Source organism: Anabrus simplex, chromosome 14 (genome assembly GCF_040414725.1).
Source record: "Anabrus simplex isolate iqAnaSimp1 chromosome 14, ASM4041472v1, whole genome shotgun sequence".
In the NCBI taxonomy this organism is placed as follows: Eukaryota; Metazoa; Arthropoda; class Insecta; order Orthoptera; family Tettigoniidae; genus Anabrus; species Anabrus simplex.
Window position 1 is genome coordinate 6,663,330 of NC_090278.1, and position 19,362 is coordinate 6,682,691.

At 40.9% G+C, this 19,362-nt stretch overlaps 1 protein-coding gene across 1 annotated transcript in view; it reads right to left on the reverse strand.

The window, feature by feature from the left end:
* Positions 1-1,997: 1,997 nt before the first annotated feature.
* The window catches only part of LOC136885289 (zinc finger protein 501), a 52,194-nt gene continuing 34,829 nt past the window's right edge, over positions 1,998-19,362 (reverse strand). The window contains exons 4-5 of the mRNA XM_067157797.2: positions 11,921-11,973; positions 1,998-4,220 (exon numbers count right to left, since the gene is read on the reverse strand). Of these exons, the coding sequence (XP_067013898.2) occupies positions 3,428-4,220; positions 11,921-11,973 (846 nt within the window). The 3' untranslated portion in view covers positions 1,998-3,427. The remainder of the gene's footprint in view (positions 4,221-11,920; positions 11,974-19,362) is intronic.

Here is a 19,362-nt window from a genome sequence, read left to right on the forward strand (position 1 = left end):
ACAAATAATTCTGCTGTAATAGGGATGAAAATCCTGTAGCATTAAATAAAATAAATTAAATACAGTTCCATGAGAACATTTCTGCATCCATAATATTAGTTCTCCACCAGGATTCGACTCTTATTAGAATATCTGATAAAAATATATGAAATAAGTTAATTCTATACTTTTCGTTTGAATAATTCTACAATTTAACTCTAAAAACTTTGTCATTCTTATTTTACTTCCAACTCCTTGTACTTTCATCGTTGCTACCTAGTCCACCCCTTACCTCCTAACTTATACATAACAAGTGAAAGCCATCTGAATGCAGATCCCTATTACTTACCCACAGGATGTTTGCCTACATACTGTAGAGTAACGGTTAACAAAATTAGCCGCTGCCCCGGGGGTCCATGTTCGATTCCCGGTACTACCAGAAATGTAAAAATGGTAGGAGGGCTGGTACATGGTTGAAATGGCACATGCAGCTCACCTCCATTGAGGGTGTGCTGAAAAGAGCTGCACCACCTCGGAAAGAGCACACAAGTTTACTGTATTTTACCCACAAAATCTACAAATCATACTCCTCAATTTCCCACAAACCCATTCCAGAGTCTCCTTTAAATCCCTGATCACCTTGCAGTCAGTAAGTTTATCCCTTCTACACAGAATTCCACTGATAATCTCTGTTCCCTCAAACTCCGCCCATGCTACATTAACCAGATCCCACACATTCTCAACTATGTTGGTACCCATAGTTGAATCCTTGACAGTTCAATCTGATTTCACCTCTGACAGCTGCCAAGTGCCTCCAGAACTTGGCAAATCTGGTAGAGTTTGAAGGCAAAGAGCAGCACATGGAAGTTGCCAACCCTTTCATCCTTTCTGGACCAGCTTTCAAACTTGACAGAAAAACCTGAACCTGAGGAGGCTTGAATAAAATGTGATCCAGCAAGTGATTTTGGCACCCTGCACCATATCTGTGTTTCACATCTTAAAGAACTTCAGATATTACCCATGACCAGAGCCTCAACCCCACCCACCTCACTGTCATAGGAGGCAACTAAAAGGGGCCCCAGGGGCTCTGAACGTTGCAGCATGGGTTGACAACCACATGGCCCTGGCTGAGTCCTGGTATTGCTTCCACTTACTTGTGTCAGGCTCCTCACTTTCATCTATTATATCCAACACTCCTTGGTCAACACTTGTTCTTTTGTGACCCTGTTGGTATGAGAGCATTCAAGACCTAGGGAGTATTTCCTTTTTATGCCCTTTGTTGCCATCGTCTTTCTTTGGCTGATACTTTCATTTTTTGAAGTGTCAGATCCCTTCCAATTTTTCCTCTCTGATTAAGAGTTATATAGAAGATGGTTGCCTAGGTATACTTTCTTTTATAACAGTAATCACCATCACCAACCTCCCACCTTCACCTACCTTTCATCCCTCATATGACCCGGTTACACCTCGCTTTTCCTATTCTATACTCAACATTTCCTTTCCTTCTACCTCTCCGCACCTCCCAGTTTCCCATGTCCCTCTGCTGTTCTACTTGCAGCAATTCTTAACAATACCTATCCTGAATTTTGCTACCGAATAGAGCCGTTGGCACTGAACCTTTATAAAACATTAGCCCACCTATCATCTACAATTTCTCTCTTTCTGGAATCCCTCTTGTTTACCTACCGTATCCTGTACACTCTTTGAGGAGAACCTACTTTCATTCCTGTCCTTGAGAATCCCAAGTAAATTCCTCCTACATTTTAATACCTGCTCACACCCATAGTTAGTACACCTACATTGCTTAGGCATTCCTAACTCTCTTGTTTACAGAAAAATGGTAGGCATGCAGGCATAAAGCATGTTGTGATGTCTTTATTTACTATCCAATTAAGATTCACAGCCATCAGTCTTGTCCAACCCAAAAGGTTGTAAGTTACAAAACCAAAACATTGGCAAAAACTTTAATACTTGAATCTTAAATTAAGACCCATTTACATTATATTTTTCTTCTCAGAAATAAAATCAAATCTTATTCAAACCAAAAAGGTCATAATTCTGGTTCAACTGACTTACATCAGATGATAAGTACAGATATAAATGTATGTCAGCCTCATGGCGTAGTTGAAGCGCATTTGCCTCATTCCTGCCAAGTCCAGGGATCTTAATTCTGGAGTGGAGGCTGGAATAGGTTCAATTTGCCTCATGAGACCAAGTGAGGAATTGCTTCATATGAGATACTGGAGCCAGTCCAGAAAGCCAATCAACAAGTATGCAGATATCATCAGGGTAACCAGTACCAGCAGCCGCCATAGCTGTTGTACCACAGATGTTTTATTTTGCCTCCTTGTTGTTTAAGGTTCATTCTACAGAGAATTGTATGTATGTTGGGTATTCAGCCTGAAGGCTGGTTTGATCCTCCACAGCTCTGCCAACAGCTCTTGGAGTCAGCCCAGGCAACACTGAAGAGGCATACTAAGGAAATGAAGAGTGAGGTGGTTTTCTGTTAGTTTCTCCACCGAGCCAGAAGTTGCTATTACATATCAGTCTGCCAAGGCCATTGAAATGCATGCACCAACTTACCCTATCAATAATATTTTCACTCGATTCATAGCAGGGATTGGCTGCATAAGAAATGGTATTACTAGCATCGCTCATACCTCAGTTACTTTCATATTATCAGAGCCATGGATGAGACTGAGACAGGTCAAGTAACAAATTTATTTTAGCCCATACAAGAAGAGTGCACTGTATACACTACATCTTGCCAGCAAAGGCAGAATCACTGCGGTCATAGTATCCTCAATCGCCAGCCTTTGAGTTGTAGCGGAACATTTGCTTCTAATAATTTACTCTATGGGAATCAACATCTTTATCACATTTGCTTCCGTCCTTTCACAGCCCTGAGAGCCATCAACGCCATATTCCTGGGCTTTTAGATAAAAATGGTTGCAAAGCTGACCTTTGGCTGCTCACTTTCACACAAATGCATCTAAGATGCTTTTTCTTAAACAGGCTTCAACAATACACTTAGACACAATGACGAAAAATTATAAAAGCACTGAAGAGAACTAAAACAGGTGCATACTTCTTTAGATACTAGCAACACTGAAATCACTGTGCCAGAGAAAATATACCCAGCAGGATTGTATGTTTGTGGAACCCTGTCTGCATCACTTAAACAGTGGGCCGATGACTTAGATGCAAGTCCCCTTTAAACAACAAGCAGTAGCATCATCACCACCACTTAAACAGCAAGCCTGCAAAACTTGAATGACCTGCTCATGCTAATGTTGGTTGTGGATCCAATGATCCTGGCAATAAAATACACACTCAGATTTAGGAAATCTAACATCGAAGAGAGAATATTCCATCCACTCTTAAGTGCTAAATGCCAATCGTGGCAGTTAAACCCACAACCCACACAGAATGCACATCACAGATCCAGTCACTTTGACTCGACTGTCTCTGCTGGGGTTTGTGGTCCAGGAAGATCAAGAGAGTCATCAAGTCTGTCACATGGAACAGGCTTAGTTTTCTTTATATTGAGAATAGAATGAATCATATGCGACTCAAAATAAGTTTGGTTGGGATTTACATGACGCAACTCGTGCCTACGATAACGCGAGTAAAGACTGAACTTTTCGCCGCAAAGTCGACAGGCGTATGGTTTCTCATCTGAGTGTACTGCAACGTGCCGTATGAGATTCCGCCGTGAGGCATAAGTTTTCTTACAATGAGAACAAGAATATGTGCGGGAGTCGGTGTGTCTTTGGAGATGCTTTTGAAGATCCGACTTCCATCGGAAAGAACTACTACACAAGTTACAATCAAACGGTTTGCTTCCAGTATGAATTTGTTGGTGCTGCATTAAGTTCGCTTTGCGTGAGAATGCGCCATTACATATGGGACATATAAATGGTTTTACCCCATCATGGCTCATTAAGTGTCTTTTCAAAGCTTCGTTTCTAGTGAAAGACGCTTTGCAGAGGGTACAGTCATAGATATGCTGCTTCACTGTATGTGTCTTCAAATGGCGCTTCCAGTTCGAGAATTTCGAGAAGGACATATCGCAGTTGGTGCACTGGAATCTGCCGGACTCCGTATGAGCCAGCCGGACATGCCTCGAAAGATGTAATCTATTCTTAAATCTCTTCTGACACTGTGGGCAAGGGGCGCCCTTCACACTTTCTAAAGGAGGAAAGTCGTGCAGAGTGACGTACAGTTGTTTAGGCAGGTTCCTGAAAGACAGCAATACACGCCCTTATATTCTCAAATAAAGACAAAGCACTAGTCGAACCAAAAGAAAAAATAACTACTTGCAGGCTGATTCTGTAATATTCCTTGATCCTCTGCTCTGTGCAAACCTCGTATGAGGGTCCCTAATACATCGCAATCTCCATAATCCAAATGTTCAGTACTATGGCCTGCGTTTATTTCTGGCATGCCATGTTGAAACATCTGTATTTGAAGAGCGACTCCTTGTAGCGCACTTTTAAAACCTTCCAGTATCTTCTTTGTTTTATTCATCAAGATTAACATTACAAGACATACTGCAAACTACGGTTTTATGCAGCTGCATATTTTCACATGTGTGCTTTAAATATACTCTGCAGTATAAATAGAAATACAAGCACCAAGTGAGTTAGCTGTGCAGTTAAGGCACACAGCTGTGAGTTTGCATTAGGGAGATAGAAGTTTTAAACCCCACTATGCCAGCAAACCTGAAACGATTTCCAGGGTTTCCTAGTTTCACACTAGGAAAATGTGGGGGTTGTACCTTAATTAAGGCCACGGCCACTTCCTTCCCACCCCTTGTCCTTTCCTATCGCACCATCGCTATAAGACCTATCTGTATTGATGCGACATAGAGCAAAAAAATCAACCCCAAAATATTTTCAAGTGAAAAGTGGGATATTCTTAAGAAACTGGATTATGGAGAGCAGCAGTATGATTTAGTGAATGAATACAATGTTGAAGGTGACATAGTCCACATTAAAAAGAACCAGTAAAAAATGAAAACCTTTGTAAAATAACTGCTGCATGCAGAACAGATGAGATACAGATTGTGAATATGGGGACGAGGGGATCCAAAAGTTGACCAGGCACTGTATGGATGGTTTCTTTATGAATACATGCAGTGCATTTTTCTTTATAACCAGAAGTTATACTCTACAAATCCCATTAACGACTCTTGCTCTGTCAGGGCTAGATTGCATAGAAAATAGTGTATCTGTGTAAATGCAATGGGCTGTTTGGTAATTTTCTTTAAGAATGCATGCAAAATAATGATTCCACACTTCACTTCAGACCTCAAGTGATGAGTTTAACTAGTTCCACCTAAACTGAAGGGGGAAACACATTTATAGCCTCTTCAAGTGTTTCTGTTTTACAAATGTTACAGATGCTAAGTTACAGAAGTAAATACGTCCACATAAAGTAACTGTAATTGGAGAGTAAAAAAAGTATTTTACAGTAGAAATATGTGTTCTCTTGACTGATACTAAAACTTTTATCGTGCAGAGATAATGTTAATAATAATGTTATTGGCTTAATGCCAGAATTTTGTCCTTACTTTCGTTGTTTGTCATTCAGGTCGAGTATCTATTATCCTTTGTTTCTTGGGTGATCCTTCCTTTCATCCTAACTTCTCTTCAGCAGCCTTACTGATTTCATTCTTCCTGACTGTCCATACTTTCCCTACTGTGTTTCCTTCAGCCTTTTCATTTAGTTCCTGTGTTACATGTTCCTTGTAACAATACCTCACACTATTTTCTTTGAATTTGTCTAGATCCCATCTCCTTGCATTCCTTCCTTTCTTCAATTTCTTCAACTTCAGATGGCATTTCATGACCAACAGGTTGTGGTCAGAGTCCACGTCTGTTCCTGGGAAAGTCTTGCAATCCAACACCCGGTTTCTGAATCTCTGCATAATCATAATGAAGCCTATTTGATAACTTACAGTGTCTCCAGGTCTCAGCTATGTATACAGCGATTGTTTGTGGTGTTTGAACCAAGTGTTAGGCAGGACTAAATTGTGAACAGTGCAGAATTCAACCAGCCAGCTTCCTCTTTCATTCCTTTGTCCCAATCCGAATTCTGCTAATGTATTACCTTCTCTTCGCTGGCCTACCACTGCATTCCAATCTTCCATCACAATTAGATTCTCATCACCCTTTATGTACTGTATTAAATCTTCTATCTCTTCATATATTCTTTTTATTTCTTCACCATCTGCTGAACTAGTAGGCATATAGACCTGCACTATTGTGGTGGGCATTGGCTTGGTGTCTGTCTTGACCACAAGAATCCTTTCACTATGCTGGTCATAGTAGATTACCTGCTGCCCTATTTTCTTATTTATTATTACACCTTATCCTGCTCTTCCTGCCAACAAACTTCACTTTTACAAACTACATCTATCTTTAGTCTATCCAACTCCTTTTTCATATTCTCTAACCTACCACAGCAATTCAAACTTCTAACATTCTATGCTCCAACTCGCAGAATATCAGTATCCTTCTTCCTGATGATTGCCCCTTCTCGTGTAGTCCCCACCCGAATGGGGACTATTTTACTTCCAGAATATTTTACCCAGGAGGAAGCCATCATCAGTACATCATTCATACAGAGAGAGCTGCATGTTCTCATGGGTTAGTTATGGCTGTAGTTTCCCGTTGCTTTCAGCCATGTAGCAGTATCAACGCAGCTAAGCCATATTAAGTATTACTACAAGACCTATCAGTCGATCATCTAGACTGCCACCTTTGCAACTTCTGAAAGGTTGCTACCTCCCTTTCGATGAACCATTTGTTGGTCTGGTCTCTCGACAGATACCCATCCGATATGGTTGCACCTATGGCTCGGCTACCTGCTTCATTGGGTCATGCAAGCCTCCGCACTGTGGCAAGCTCAGCTGGTTTACAGGGGAGGGCTTGGAAGATACTGCTTAGTAGAACAGCTCATCTCCTTACTTTCAAGTTTTCCCGGCCCATATATTGTAACATTTTCATAACACTACTCTTTTGTCAGAAATAACACAGAAAAAATTGTGCTGCTATCATCTGGTAGATCTATTCCGGTTCTCAAATCAAATAAACCATACTCCAACTGGGTTCTAACCTGCCCTCTATCTAATATACTTACCACAACCACTAATACCCTCATAATCATAAGAAGGGATTAGACCTGCCAGCAGCTGGGCTTGAAACCACCATAACCTGATTACAAGCTTAGAATTACACATTTTTTTTTTTTTTTTTTTTAGAATTTGCTTTACATCGCATTGACACAGTTAGGTCTTATGGCGACAATGGGATAAGAAAGGGCTAGGAGTGGGAAGGAAGAAGCTGTGGCTTGAATTAAGATATAGCCCCAGCATTTGCCTGGGTTGAAAATGGGAAACCACTGAAAACCATCTTCAGGATTGAAATAATAACATTAAGTTATTTATTAGACCACCTAATCAACTTTGTATTGATTTGTATTGACCAAAAATGATATTTATTACATGTAATCTTCAGGATTGCCGACAGTGGGATTCAAACCCACTATCTCCCGAGTGTATGCTGACAGCTACGTTCCAGAAACCACACGGCCATTTGCTCTAGTACAAAATCTATACCACGTTATGCCTACTTGCACGGTCTGCCTTAATCTCTGCCAATGATGACCCCATCACTACTTCAAGATCCATTTTCCCTCATTGTTATGTTAATGTCCCTTGATGTATTATTTATTTATAGTCTGTAGCAGAGCACAGCTCCAATTTAAACAGACTTCAAAGAATAATATATTTTATACACACAACTGCAGAGTAAACTCAAAATAGAAAAATATATCGACTGAAAATTAAAAAATCAACAACATACAAATTCAATGCATATTAGTTATTGAAATGTTCATTATAATAAAAAAGTACTAAAGAAAACCTATAACAATATAATGATATACATTAATAAAATTATTAAATAGTACCTATGCAATTCAGTAGATTTTTCAATGGTAAAGCGAAGTTCATTGCGTTCTCAGATAATGCTAATCTATTACAAGCCTCACACATTCTTAATAAAGGCGAGTTCTGATGTGCTAATGTGTGTGAATATGAACTCTGGAAAGTGTTCATGCATATGAAGACTGGAAACTTTGGTGTTGAAATTTATGCTATTCAGTTCAGCTTGTTTCAACAAATTATATAACTTATAGAAATTGGACTTTAGAAAATTATAAACTGTTGATTCTTGATGCGAGTCATGTTGATATCAAACTTAGATTCAAAGAACACAGCAGGATGATGTGAATCTTCTGGTATTAAGGGAGGAAAGCATTTGGATATATTTTTAATGTCTCATTAACATTAAACAGAATTAGACCCAATATTTTCCCATATGTGTTTTCAATGTCATTCAAAGATTCAAGATTGAAAAGGCAATGAGATTGGCAAAAGCAACACTGGCTGTTCCACCATTAGTTGGATTAAAATATCTATTATTAATCAGTGGAGTACTGAAATCTCTTACTATTAAAACATTTGCAGAATATGAATTAGGATATTTTTCAAATTCTTTGAAAAAGTCATTGCAAACCCTCCATTTTAGAGTTGGGAGGAATATAAATTGCAAATATATCAAGTAGTAAATGGGGCAGTTTAGGACAGTATGGTACATTTGCCTTTTTGTTGCACAGCAAGGAGTCGCTGCTGCTTTGTATTTCTCCATGTTTTAGTTCAATCTTGAGGTTATTTCCTGCGTTTTTTATTACGAGTCGACTTCATACTTTGGAAAATTTCCAGTATGAACTGGTATTGTTGAAAATTCATGCATTATCATTAAGTGATTACTTTTGTTTCTTGCTACTGGAAGGAATGTATTTTTTTGCTAGGGGCTTTACGTCGCACCGACACAGATAGGTCTTATGGCGGCGATGGGATAGGAAAGGCTTAGGAGTTGGAAGGAATCAGCCATGGCCTTAGTTAAGGTACAGCCCCAGCATTTGCCTGGTGTGAAAATGGGAAACCACAGAAAACCATTTTCAGGGCTGCCGATAGTGGGATTCGAACCTACTATCTCCCGGATGCAAGCTCACAGCCGCACGCCTCTACGCACACGGCCAACTCACCCGGTATTATAACTATGGTTCTTAGCAAAATCAACTGTTGTTGTTAGTCATTTTCGACTCTCCGTGACCCCATAGACCAAAGTGCACCATTTCTTCCTGTCATGAACTATTTTCCGAATTCTTTCTAAATTGAGAGCCGTGGCTTCCTTGATGCCATCAATCCACCTCATCCGTTGTCGTCCTCTCCTCCTCTTACCATCAGTCTTCCCCAGCATTAAGGTCTTTTCCAGTGAATCATGTTTTCTCATAATATGACCGAAGTACTTTAGTTTTTGTCTGAGTATTTGACCTTCCAGTGAACAGCCTGGGTTGATTTCCTGTAATATGGACTTATTAGACCTCTTCGCAGTCCACGGAACTCTAAGGAGTTTTCTCCAACACCATAGTTCAAATGCGTCTATTCTTTGACGCTCAGCCTTTCTTACTGTCCAGGTTTCACTTCCGCACATTGCTACTGGAAAGACCATAGCCTTCACTATTCGAATCTTCGTTCTTAAAGTTACGTCTCTACTCTTGAAAATGTTATCATGGTTGGCCATTGCCTTCCTCCCAAGGAGCAAGCGTCTCTTAATTTCAACTGACTGAAGTATTTATAAATGATTGCTGTGGAATTTTGGTGTGTTTAAGTGAAAAGTAGTGTTTTACGCATATTTTATTGAAAATTGAAGGCAGTCTGGTTGATATTGGACAGCGCCTAGAAATAATCGGAGGCAGAAGGGAACTACTTCAAGGTGTAATTAGGAATCAAAACTATTAGAAAAAGCCATATGTAATATAAAAAGTGGCAAGTTGCCTTAAAGGAAGGCATTTGATTTGTATGGTTCACCCTACAAAATAAAGTATAGAAACTACATCAGAAAAAAATGGGAGGACAACCGGTGCTAAATGAGGAAGAAAGAAATGCTTGTTACCCTCCAACACAACCTGCTACTTCCCGCCACAGTAAATGAAATGTTCTTCCTGGGAAGTCTATTTTTGAATGTGACTTCCTTCAAATACTTTCATACTACATTTATATACTAAAGTATTTGCTTCCTCCAAGATGAAAGCAGTGCAGAAACAAGTGATACAGCTGGCAGCAGCAGTGAAAAAGAATACGATGAAACACACAATGAAGGTAATGACCAAGCACACAAGTATGAAGCTGAAAGATTACAGGTAATGACGTTCTGTTGTTGCAAGAAGAGGCTTTCCTTGTTGCAGATTATAAATACAACTTGTGGAACAAAGAGCATACGAGGCAGTATTTTGGCGTGGCCTCAAATATTTGTTCAGGAGATGTGGATGTCAAATACTTGGCCATATCAGCTACATGTTCATTGTATCGACGTTTATTATTTAAAAATAAATGTTTGCATTACGATTTGTATCGTTGTAAGAAAAATCATTAAGATCCTTCAGTAGGATTTCTGTGCAGTTTATAACTATTAATATATCAATTTAGACCATAACATTTTACATTTACCTTGTCAGAAAATAAAGATTGATCAGTAACACAGTAAATTTATCATTACAATGATTTTAACCAGCTAGTCATATTTTGGACACCCTCAGAACACTTTACATATCACAACACTGAAGCAGAAAGAATGTAGAATTAAAGGAGTATTTGTGTCCGAAATCACCTAATACGCTTTGAAACTATGGACAGCTGCTTAAAAAACATGTACGTCGGACACTCTGTTTTGTTTTCTCAGGAACACATATGTTGGCGTATATTTTTTGTTTGTAGGGTATTGTATTAATTGGATATATTCCTCATTATTAAGATGATAAACAATACAATTTAAGATTCCCATTGTGAGTTAAGCTGAAAATTGCCTCAAAACATTATATTCTAATATAATTTTTATTCATATTTTATTTACTAGTGGTGAAAATAATAGCAGTATGACAAAAAGGTCATGTGAGAGTTAGGACTTGTTAGTATATGATAGTGATGATGAAGACAAGAACAGCATGCTTACACAAACATGAAGAAGGCAAAGGAAGATGGAATAGGATAAAATAAGTCATAAATCATCCAAATACAGTAACAGGAATTCGGGAATAAATCCCATCATAAATAGGAACCTCCCTCCAGATCCCTCCCCTCTTGACATTTTTCAACCTATGGTTCACGATTCTTTAAGGAATGCGATAGTTATCAACACAAACCGTTTTTCCATTATCCATAAGTTAGAAGTAACAGACATGAAAATAGTGAGAACGATTGTTGGTACAAACAGGTTGGAACAATGGCAGGGGGGTACTCAGAATAAGGAAATAAAGGCTAAGTTAGGAATGAACTCAATGGATGAAACTGTACAGTCATTGATTCGGTAGTGGGGTCATGTGAGGTGAATGGAGGAGGATAGGTTACCTGGGAGAATAATGGACTCTGTTACGGAGGGTAAGAGGAGTAAATGAATACCAAGACAACAATGGTTAGACTCAGTTTCTAATGATTTAAAGATAAAGAGATATAGAACTAAACAGGGCCACAGAACTAGTAAGAAATGCAGGATTGTGGTGGCGATATGTAAATTCACAAAGGTTTGCAAACTGAATGCTGAAAAGTATAACAGTGTATGTATGTATGTATTATAATAATGAGATGGAAGAACCTTTGGCTACAATGTAAAGGAAATGGTATATTCCTAAACAAAAAAGGCAGATAACTTATGTAGCTGTAGCCCATAGTTGACTGTATTGATGTAATAATAAATGATTAATATTACCATCATCTATTGAATTTCCTTCAATGCTTACCTGTTCATTAAAGAATATGGTAAACATCATTTAGGAATACTGCAGACAGAGCAAATCAATAAACTATACTTACACATTAATTGCAGTAGAAGTGCTCTCATCAGGTTCACTGTCTGTCTTTGCATCCTAAAACAAGTAAAAAGAATGATCCTGTGTTAAAATATTGAATAATTCAACATCATACTGTATATCTGATCATATAAAGAAAAAAGGCTACTTGAGTTCTTCCATTAGATTTAAGTCATTTCTGTTTAACCAATAAAAGAAAAAGTCATTGATTCTTTAAAAGTGATCCAAATAAGTGATAGTAGGCTGCTTCTCTTGTGTTAGAAGTACAAGATATTCTTTATAATGTTAAAGAGTGTGTTATAAAAATATTCCTGTGCCAATCCAGTTATTTTGGCAGTTCATAGATAGGTGGAATGGAATTTCGTCGATGTAACTGAAGAAATGTAAGAAACTCACAAGATGTGATGACAGTGTACAGCTACACAAACTTGGACTGAAACAAAATGAATGTGTCCATTAGTGCAGAACTAAATGTTATGAAATGTCTTTTTTCCCGTGTCAGGGAAAGAACACTCCTTCCACAAGCACATTTTACGGAACCATAGTAAGAGCATGGAAAGAGAATTACCCTGTTTTAAAATGTCACAGGTTTATAATAAATATTGACACGGTGAACCTAACAACTACCCGTGACATTTTTCCATGAGCATAGTTATTATAGATCAATCGAGGACCAAATTGGCCAAATCTCTTGATGCCGAAGGCTGTCATACACATTCAGACTCCTCAGATGTGCTATAGAGGGAAAGTAACTGCAACCATCCAACCATCCGACTATTGTTCCAGTCCGTGTCTGTCACCAGTCTCTACAACAGCCCCCCTACACAAAAATCATCATCCCTTAAAAGCTATCAGGTACTCCACAGGGTTCTACAACTACGATCTTAAGTTCATCAGCCCGTGGCCTCCCTTGTTTTTTCTTTTTTGCTATTGGCTTTACGTGGCACCGACACAGATATGTCTTATGGCGACGATGGGACAGAAAAGGGCTAGGAGTGGGAAGGAAGCGGCCGTGGCCTTAATTAAGGTGCAGCCCCAGCATTTGCCTGGTGTGAAAACGGGAAACCACGGAAAACCATATTCAGAGCTGCCAACAGTGGGGTTCGAACCCACTATCTCCCGAATACTGGCCCCACTTAAGCGACTGGAGCTATCGAGCTCGGTAGGCCTCCCTTGTAGTACAGCAAAATACTGGTCCCCTGTTTGAGTACACAGTTGCTACTCAAAACTAAATCAAACTAAATGCAGTATACCAGGCACAATGAAATCCACACTAACTTTCTGGCTGCCAGCCTTCAATACAAAAAGTATTGTATTGAAAAGGTGGACCGTTTTAAGTTTTTCCTATCATCCTTCTCAGTTCAATACGGACAAAAAATGAAATTCTTAGGTTTAAATGCCAGCCTTCAGTCATATTCCTCCGACTGTCTATGCTAATCAGCTAATAAATGAGAATATTGCATGCTCCATTCTAGACAACTCTCAATTAGGAAGATATGGACCTGTCAATCACCAACTTCCACATCAATCTGGCCTGGAAGCAAGAATGGATTAGTAGCTTTTCAACCCCACCTGCAAAGTTTTCTCACAGACGGTATTAAACCTGATACCCTGAATTTACCTCACAGAATACTGTTGATGCTGAACAGGTGCAGTAAAAAATCATGGCCAATTTGCATACCTGGTGTACAAGTGGGGGATAAAAGGCTAACTCCAACATGGAAAGCCAGATTTCAATGACATACTTAATTTGATATATTCTTCATTATTAGGGTGATAAACAATACAATTTAAGATTCCCATTGTGAGTTAAGCTGAAAATTATCTCAAAACTTTATATTCTAATATAATTTTTATTCATATTTTATTTACTAGTGGTGAAAATAATAACAGTATGACAAAACATATTAAACGTATTGTTGAGGAATGTCTTGTTTCCTATACAGGAAAATTTCTGAATTTCCTGAAAGATGTTCCAGACTCCTCATTCAACATCATAATCCATTTCCCTCATCAAGCTGCCACAGGGTTGGGATGTTATGGCACCTTTCCATCTTCCGCTATTCAACAAGCATTGTTCACAGAACTCGATAGCTGCAGTTGCTTAAGTGCGGCCCGTATCCAGTATTCGGGAGATAGCGAGTTCGAACCCCACTGTCGGCAGCCCTGAAGATGGTTTTCTGTAGTTTCCCAATTTTGCACCAGGCAAATGCTGGGGCCGTACCTTAATTAAGACCACGGCTGCTTCCTTCCCAGTCCTAGCCCTTTCCTGTTTCATCATCACCATAAGACATATCTGTGTCGGTGCAACGTAAAGCCAATAGAAAAAACAAGCATTGTTCTTCATTAACTGTATTCGAATCCAGGTTTCTTCCATGATACTATTCTTCATCGTTTTCAGTCACTTAGTCTGTATTAACTGTATTCGAATCCAGATTTTGTTCCATTATACTATTCTTCATCGTTTTCAGTCACTTAGTCTGCAACTCTGCCTCGCCCTCTCTCCTTCTCTTCCATAGTCTCAACGTGCCCACACCATTTAAGTTTATCCCTCTCATTCTGTCACAAAGCTTTTACACTCTGATTTTCCTCTTGACGTCCTCATTTCTTACAGTGTCCTTTCTTGTCTTTCCCACCATACTAATTAAACTGTCCTTTCTTGTCTTTCCCATCATACTAATTAAAAATTTAATTTCAGTAGCCTGGACTTTATTCTCCTGTCCTTTTCCAAGTGTACAGCTCTCTGCTCCATATGTCAGTACTGACCAGCAGTACATCTTATACAATGCCATGCCAAAAGTCATGGGATAGCAGTACTTAAAGGTAATAGTTGGTAGGGCCACTGTACTATGACATACTGGAAAAGTCTAAAACTGTATCAGCTGTCATCTGACATCTTGAAAGTAGGTGTAAATATAGTCTGTTCTGGTTATGGGCAGCCAATGTTAATTATTGTCTTCTGAACAGGCTATGATAGTGAGAGCCGTATGGATGGAAAATTCCATTGTCAAAGTTATGCAAACGATTAATATTCCTCGATCAACGGTGTCACATGTGTATTGAGAATACCCACATTGAACAGCACGGTGGCTGATCACGGATGATTAATTATCACCATTAGCGGTGTCTAACCAGAACTGTCCACAGTAAATGACAGGTCACACTGGTTCAAATCACATCCACAATCAATGCAGGATATACCAGACCCATATCAAGCAGGTCAGTGCAGTATTCTATAACATCAGTGGGATATGGGAGCAGAAAAGCATCCAGAAATCCTGTGTTAACACCTTAACGCTGGGCGCAGTGTCTGACCTGGGCGTGTGACATTGCTAATAGGACCTTGGAGTAGGGTTGGGCAGACTGGACAGTCAGGTGCTCCGAAACATTATGAGCTTCAGGTACATTGTGCAGGCACACGACACATGGAACTGTAACTGCACGGAAGAGAGTACTTCGTGAAGCAACCTGCATGGAACGTGAAGGCACAGTCGGAACACTGTAATTCCCACCCCAAAAAATTATGTTTAAATATTGCTTTTAGGATAAGAAGTTTTCATTCATTCCAAAATACACCCATCACAATTAGACCGATAGTACATGTGTTTAAAAATATCACAAAAAGAACTCCCATGTGACATTCTGCAAAGTTCATCATCTTTTGTACGGTATACAATATGTTACTAGGCTTCAATGTAAAACACTCCAGTCAGCTGGTAGGTGAAGGGCAGTGCATAGTGGCGCTTTTGAAGGACAGCAAGTCACTGTCTCGGTTTTGCTTGAGAATGTTCTGACACTTGGTGTTCCAGAACAATGGAACATAACTATGCACCGGTGCAGTGTTCCAAAACAGGGACATAGTGCCCAACCTTATCTTGGAAGACTGGCACCATATAACTTGGTCCAATGAGTCACTGTTCCAACTGTTTCGAGCTGACGGTAGGGTTCAGATATGACTCAGATCCCACGAAACCATAGATTCCAGATGTCAACAAGGCACCATACAGGCTGCGGAAGCTCTATATTGGGTGTGTGTGTGTTCACGTGGCATGTGCTGGATCCACGTTAAGAGGTCATTGACCAGTGACTGCTACAGTGAACTGCTTAGTGAAGACTTGCAGCCTTATGGACTTTACATTAGATTTTTTTTTTTTTTTTTTTTTTGCAAGTTGCTTTACGCCACACAGACACAGATAAGTCTTATGGCAATGATGGCACAGGAAAGGGCGAGGAATGGGAAGGGAGTGGCCACCCACTATCTCCCGAATACTGGCCGCATTTAAGCAACTGCAGCTATCCAGCTCGGTATTAGATATTCCAGCACAATAATGCACCATGTGACTTGACCCATAGACTGCTGTAGCCACCTTGATTATCTGATATGAACCCTGTCGAGCATTTATCGGTCCTGGTGGTGAGCTCAATCCACACCCAAGAAGTCTTTTCTGGTTTTACTAAGAGATGGCACCAGCGAACAGTACACAATGTATGAATTTGACATATACGTCTGTTTGTTCGTCTGACATTAACGTACGAACACACACAAGTTGAGTCCGCCAAACACTACCATCTGTGTTGTATTGTTCAGTGATCATGTCGACGTTTGTGCCTGAAAAAGAACATTTGCGGAACGCATAGCTTTTCTTTTTTAACCAAAAGAAAAAGGCTGTGGAAAGTCGTTTGCTGGTGGAAACATGCGGTGAACGCGCTTCATCGATTAGAACATGCGAGACATGGTTTCGACAAATCGCTTCAGCAAGAAGACCATGCTTTGTGAATGGTGGTGGGACCAGAGCGGTATTGTGTATTATGAACACTTGAAGCCCAGCGAAAGTGTTACTGCACAACACTATCACCAACAAATCATTAATTTAAATCACACTCTGATCGAAAGACGACCAGAATGGGCCAGAAGACATGACAAAGTGATTTTGTTACACAACAAGGTGCTGTCTCACACACCAAAACCAGTGAAAGACACCTTGAAATTGCTAGGATGGGACACCCTTTCGCACCCGCCGTACTTATTTGACCTGGCGCCATCTGACTATTACCTCTTCGCATCAATGGTGCACGCGGTCACAGAGCAACACTTCAGCAATTTCAAGGAAGTTGGAAAATGACTCGATGAATGGTTTGCCACAAAAGGCAAGCAGTTTTTCTGGTATGGTATTCATAACTTACCTGAAAGATGGGCTAAGTGTGTAGAAGCTGATGGCCAATATTTTGAATAAACAAAACATGAATTTCCCTTGATAATTATGGGTTTTCTTTACCACAAAAAGGGGCAAAAACTTATGCATACTCCTGGTAAGGATCTCTCCACAGGTGTTTTTTCCATTTGTGGAATTGATGCCAAGATGAGTTGCTGCACTTGGCTGAGCTAGAGAAGGGCTTACATGATAACATATTCCTATTTGACTTTTGGCATGTCAGTGTACAGCTCCTCTTTACACTTTATTGGTTCTTCCTTCCTTCCTTCCTCCACAACAGGTTTCTCTCACTCTGGTGGAATACATTTTCTTGTTGAATCCTTTTACTGATCTCCATGTTCAGTCCTGCATCCTGTACCAGTTTGGTTCCCAACTACTTGCAGAACTTCACAATTTCAAGGCTTTGTCATGTTTACACAAAATCAAGCATAATTCTCATATACACTGACTGACAGAGCAAATGCAACACCAAGAAGGAGTGGTTCGAAAGGGATGAAAGTTGGGGAAAAAACAGAGACGGCACGGACGAATAATTGATGTTTATTTCAAACCAATATGCAGGTTACACAATGCGCACGGCATCGACTCAGTAGGGTGTAGGACCACCGCGAGCGGCGATGCACGCAGAAACACGTCGAGGTACAGAGTCAATAAGAGTGCGGATGGTGTCCTGAGGGATGGTTCTCCATTCTCTGTCAACCATTTGCCACAGTTGGTCGTCCGTACGAGGCTGGGGCAGAGTTTGCAAACGGCGTCCAATGAGATTCCACACGTGTTCGATTGGTGAGAGATCCGGAGAGTACGCTGGCCACGGAAGCATCTGTACACCTCGTAGAGCCTGTTGGGAGATGCGAGCAGTGTGTGGGCGGGCATTATCCTGCTGAAACAGAGCATTGGGCAGCCCCTGAAGGTACGGGAGTGCCACCGGCCGCAGCACATGCTGCACGTAGCGGTGGGCATTTAACGTGCCTTGAATACGCACTAGAGGTGACGTGGAATCATACGCAATAGCGCCCCAAACCATGATGCCGCGTTGTCTAGCGGTAGGGCGCTCCACAGTTACTGCCGGATTTGACCTTTCTCCACGCCGACGCCACACTCGTCTGCGGTGACTATCACTGACAGAACAGAAGTGTGACTCATCGGAGAACACGACGTTCCGCCATTCCCTCATCCAAGTCGCTCTAGCCCGGCACCATGCCAGGCGTGCACGTCTATGCTGTGGAGTCAATGGTAGTCTTCTGAGCGGACGCCGGGAGTGCAGGCCTCCTTCAACCAATCGACGGGAAATTGTTCTGGTCGATATTGGAACAGCCAGGGTGTCTTGCACATGCTGAAGAATGGTGGTTGACGTGGCGTGCGGGGCTGCCACCGCTTGGCGGCGGATGCGCCGATCCTCGCGTGCTGACGTCACTCGGGCTGCGCCTGGACCCCTCGCACGTGCCACATGTCCCTGCGCCAACCATCTTCGCCACAGGCGCTGCACCGTGGACACATCCCTATGGGTATCGGCTGCGATTTGACGAAGCGACCAACCTGCCCTTCTCAGCCCGATCACCATACCCATCGTAAAGTCGTCTGTCTGCTGGAAATGCCTCCGTTGACGGCGGCCTGGCATTCTTAGCTATACACGTGTCCTGTGGCACACGACAACACGTTCTACAATGACTGTCGGCTGAGAAATCACGGTACGAAGTGGGCCATCCGCCAACGCCGTGTCCCATTTATCGTTCGCTACGTGCGCAGCACAGCGGCGCATTTCACATCATGAGCATACCTCAGTGACGTCAGTCTACCCTGCAATTGGCATAAAGTTCTGACCACTCCTTCTTGGTGTTGCATTTGCTGTCAGTCAGTGTATTTTCTCCAAACATGTTTTCTTCTTTTTCTTTTGTTACAGCCTCCGTACGACTATGGTCAACTTTGTCATGGTTTGGGTTTCTTTCTTCTTCTCTCAGAACCTCTTCATCCTCTCTCCCCTTCTCTTTTCTTCAGCTTATATTTTCAGGATCCTCTTCTCTTTGTCTCCCGCACTTGTGCTTCTGTATCCTGTTCCTTTCTCTGTCATATTAGTGGGTGTATATTTATTTCTCCAGTCCTCTGTCTCTTCCACCTTGATCCCCATCTCAGTCCAGTCCTTCCAGAGATCAACAACTGACTAAGTTCCTGTCTTTCCTCTTATCTTACCCATACTCTTCTGGTCATTCTCTCCATGTCCAGCAAATCTTTTGTT